The sequence below is a fragment of the Apis dorsata genome, unplaced genomic scaffold (assembly GCF_000469605.1).
Source record: "Apis dorsata unplaced genomic scaffold, Apis dorsata 1.3 scaffold_993, whole genome shotgun sequence".
NCBI classification, from domain to species: domain Eukaryota; kingdom Metazoa; phylum Arthropoda; class Insecta; order Hymenoptera; family Apidae; genus Apis; species Apis dorsata.
Window position 1 is genome coordinate 49,896 of NW_006264096.1, and position 4,124 is coordinate 54,019.

A 4,124-nucleotide genomic window follows, 5' to 3' on the forward strand; every position below is an offset into this window, starting at 1 on the left:
GGTTTATTATTTCATTATTCGAAGTAAAAATCTTCATAAAAGGCTAAAATTTCCGTTTCCGTATTTGATCGTTAAGCCCTTAATTTTACATTATTACGTTTCTTTTCAGTTTCTTTCCATTTGTTTCAAGTACAATATAATACAATATGTATACAATCGTACATATGTATGCATGTATGCGACTCATATGCGCGTATAAGCATATATATTGTACATATTGTAATATATAATCATATTGTGTATATTACACATAATTTTTGTGTGTTGCATTGCACAGTTAAAACAATAAATCGATAATCCAATCCATGTAGAGTGTCGACCCGATGCCCACATGAGTGCAGAGTCTGTGTAATAAAATGCTAATATGTATCATGACGCTTGGACGTTTCTGTACATTCTAAATTTCAGTGCACCTCAGGCTGCGTACCATCTTTGTCCATGAATGCGGGCAACCCTAGAGAGACAGTCCCGGGCCAGCGGTCAAGTCGTGCAAGAGTAAGTCTTTGACCACTTTTGTTAGCGAGTAGTCACACCTCGTTCTTGTCGCTGGCGCGTTGTACATCAGCAGCTTCTATTTTCCTCGGTGCCAACAAAATCCGGGTCTCGACTGATCGTACCTTGAACATGTCGACTGCTCTTCTAGGGATGTCCCTGTTCATAGACTCTCTTGATCCATGGCGTTAACTGCGAGATTGGCCTGTATGTCTCTCATAAATCCTTTGTGTTTCAAGCGCTCCTTATTACGTACATCACTCAACCGGGAGTGGCGCGGAGGCCTGGGATGAAGAAACGTTCCTAAGGAATGCGAACTAGATTTCTTGATCGCACTACCGCGAGCCAGGATGCGATCCTACAATTCTAACAAACTCTCGTACGCTGTAGATAGAAAAGAAAAGAAAAGAAAAGAAAAGAAAAGAAAAGAAAAGAAAAGAAAAGAGATGAGATGAAATGAAAAAAGGGCTGGCGCGATTTTCAGGAACGGCGCCTATCGATTATCTTTGAAATGTCTCGTAAGTAGAAACCAGCTTTCCAGACGCATTGGACAGTAAGTTTGTATATCGGCGTTTGTAATAGTTGTTAAGGCCAAATTCATAGATACGCTTCAAAAACATCTTATTATTTTGTGTATCAGTTTTAATGTATTTTTAATTCAAATAATGCTTTAAAGTTTTTCAATCGCAATTTTTGAGTAATCAATAAATAGATAATGTAATTCATGAAATGTATCTCGGAAAGATACAGCGTCAAAAATAATTTTGAATTATACAAACGATAAAAAAAGGAAAAAAGCAAGTATGATATGCACATAGTATTTCAATAGTTTTTTTTTCTCCCTTTTTGAAATATCATAGAAAGTGTGCAAGTGCATATTTTTCATGTAATTCGTTTTTACATTTATTATAGCAAAAAATTTGTTTCATTATTTATTATCTCTATAATTAGTACGATTATTTTAATTTTTTTTTTTTCCTTTCTCTTTTTTTTTCTCACTGACTTTTATCATCGGTCGTAATTTTATTATATTTCAATGTTATCGCGCAAGAAAAAAAAAAGAAATTTTTTTAGTTAATTTAAAAATACACGTGGAATTGAATGAATATATTGATTTATCCGTGGAAATTTCATGAAATCTGTCCCATGTATTATGATAATAATGCGAAGAAATGTATAAAAACTTATAAAAACGCGTATATACACATATTGACATGTTATAATCATTTTTGCATATATGTGTACGTATAAACATAAACTATATATGAACAAAAATACACATATATTCGTGCAGAGGACGAGAAGATAAAAAGAAAAGTGAAAGGGGGAAGGGAAAGGGGAGAGAGAAAGAGAAAAAAAAAAAAGAGAAAAAAAGGAAAAATTTGTTTCAAAATTATGATCCATACTTCTCGAAGCTGACTTCTACTCACGAGGTTCAAAGCTTTTCATGTATGTAAATCCATTCACAAACTTTCAAATAGAAAACAGAGTTGATTGAACTTTTCAATCTTTCTGAATACTTTGAATTTGTTGTTGCATGTAACCTTATTATCCTACATGATCCCAGCCTGGGCTGCAAATGGCTCGTTACGTTCTGATTATATAAACTGAAAATCGCATGGGTTAAAAATCCAGTCTAACGCTGCCTGCCTTATATGACTGGCCAAAAGAAGAAAAGAAAAAAAATAATCCCATGTTCTTATCACTGCGAATTTTGTATTATGCATCCATTTATCAATTTGTTTTCTTTCTAGTAAATGTACCTCGTATATAAAATAAAACGGATAGAAATACTTGGTTATTGCTTGCATTTAGATATTCTGAATATAATTTAATAAAATTATAAGTACGTGTAGCGTACACATACAGAAACACATATACACGCACAACATATAAGAAAATAAATATAAATCGAATAAATGATTAATTGTTCGATTTTAAAGTGATAATTTTACCCTTTCGCATATTTGGTTAGCGTGTGAACGCACGTTATTTGCGCAGGTTTAACATATATTTTTGAATATACATTTGCACAAATATTTTTCTAAACGAATTCATTCTTCGATACGATTTATGATTCATTCTCGCGATATATATTTCAATCAATTGTGTATTTAGATGTGAATTTCGATAGATAGGTAGTTAATTATAGATAGTAGTTGTATGATATTGTGCGCGAGCATATACGTTTCCATCTTTTCTATAAATATACTTTCTTCTCTTTTTACTTCCACCTATGATCGTGTATATCATAATTGGTCGATAGTAGTGTCTTCATTTATTTTATATATATTATCTAAACGTAAAACTGCCTATAAAATAATTTTTTTCCAAACTATTTTTGACCTTTTCTTTAACCATTCTTTACAGTCATATTAGGCAGCACGCGACTATTTTTCTTGCATTGTCATTATACAGGGACTAATTCACAAAGTTAAGCCTTGGACAAGGGAGCAAGTATGGTGTATATATTGATCTTTGATCATTCGTAGATTCGATTATTTATTATAACGCTGTTATAGTAGAGGCATGTACGAGGACTTCAGCCGAGATTCATTTGAAGAGCGTAGGTAAGTAGACGTGTCAATTCCGGTTAAAAATTGATTCACACTGAAATTGTGTGTCGAAACGTTTCCAAGTATTCGATATATGTGTATCTACATATACATATACACACATTATATGTATATATATGTATATGTATATATATATATTGTCATTTTAATTAACTCTCTGCTCTCTTCTTTGTTTATTGCGATCTATCGAATTGCTTTTTATATTGCCCTCTTATTATTAATTAATTATCGTTAAATTCGTAATTCATATCGAATTAAAATTTAATAATAAACTGTGAAAATGTATAAGTTACGATCATATTATATTATATGTTTATCATATCGATTTGTCTATTTATTCAAATAACAATGAGTAAAAATGACAATTATGTTGGATAGTAAAAAAATACTAAAAGAGGCGAAAAAATGATGTGTACATTTTGCAAAGGAGAGACATATAGAGTGTGTGCTCATTAAAAAAAAAAGAATATATGTATATTTATTATATATAATTAATATATATATTATAATATATAATATATATATATATTGTAATTTAAAAGTTTCAATAATTTTTGTTGGCAAAAAAATACGATATTAATACACGTTGCCAAGAATAATTAGCGAGAATAACGAGGAAGAACGTACTCATTGCGGTGTTTTCACCAAATATTTCCTTATAAGTGATAATTATCTTTTCCCGTACCTTTTAAAAAAACATCATTTAAATGTTTTCTATGTATCGGTACGTAGATTGTACGATTTGTTTATTTTTTTATAATATGACGTACCATGTCTATATGACCCTTGTCTACTTACCTATCCGCCCTTTTTTTGTATCTCACAAGTTGTTCCTCTCTTAGCTCGTGTGGTTTTTTTCCCCGATCTCTTTTTTATCGATCTCGTATAACTGACGTAGATTAATTTTGGTTACCAGACCGGGATTACGAGGGCCATCGCCGTCGCGCCGGTTCGCACCATACTAAATCGTCGCGTCGGGCTCGGATCGGTCTCTGTCGGTCTGTCTGTCTCTCTGTGTGTCGGGTCTGTCTGTCGCTAGCAGGAAGCCTCGGGACC

General features: G+C 32.3%; 1 protein-coding gene across 21 annotated transcripts in view; it reads left to right on the top strand.

Moving 5' to 3' along the window:
* The window catches only part of LOC102671595 (RNA-binding protein lark), a 13,813-nt gene that overhangs the window by 4,090 nt on the left and 5,599 nt on the right, over positions 1 to 4,124 (top strand). For 4 of the 21 annotated variants that reach the window (XM_006624146.2, XM_006624144.2, XM_006624145.2 and 1 more), the window contains 2 exons: positions 3,015 to 3,062; positions 3,985 to 4,124. The exons of 2 other annotated variants lie outside the window; for them this stretch is intronic. In XM_006624146.2, coding sequence (XP_006624209.1) covers positions 3,015 to 3,062; positions 3,985 to 4,033 — 97 coding nt within the window. In that variant the 3' untranslated portion in view covers positions 4,034 to 4,124. Of the gene's footprint in view, positions 1 to 408; positions 496 to 731; positions 1,271 to 2,984; positions 3,063 to 3,966 lie in introns of those variants that run through there. 15 more of the 21 variants (XM_031514414.1, XM_031514423.1, XM_031514412.1 and 12 more) reach the window with 10 other exon arrangements.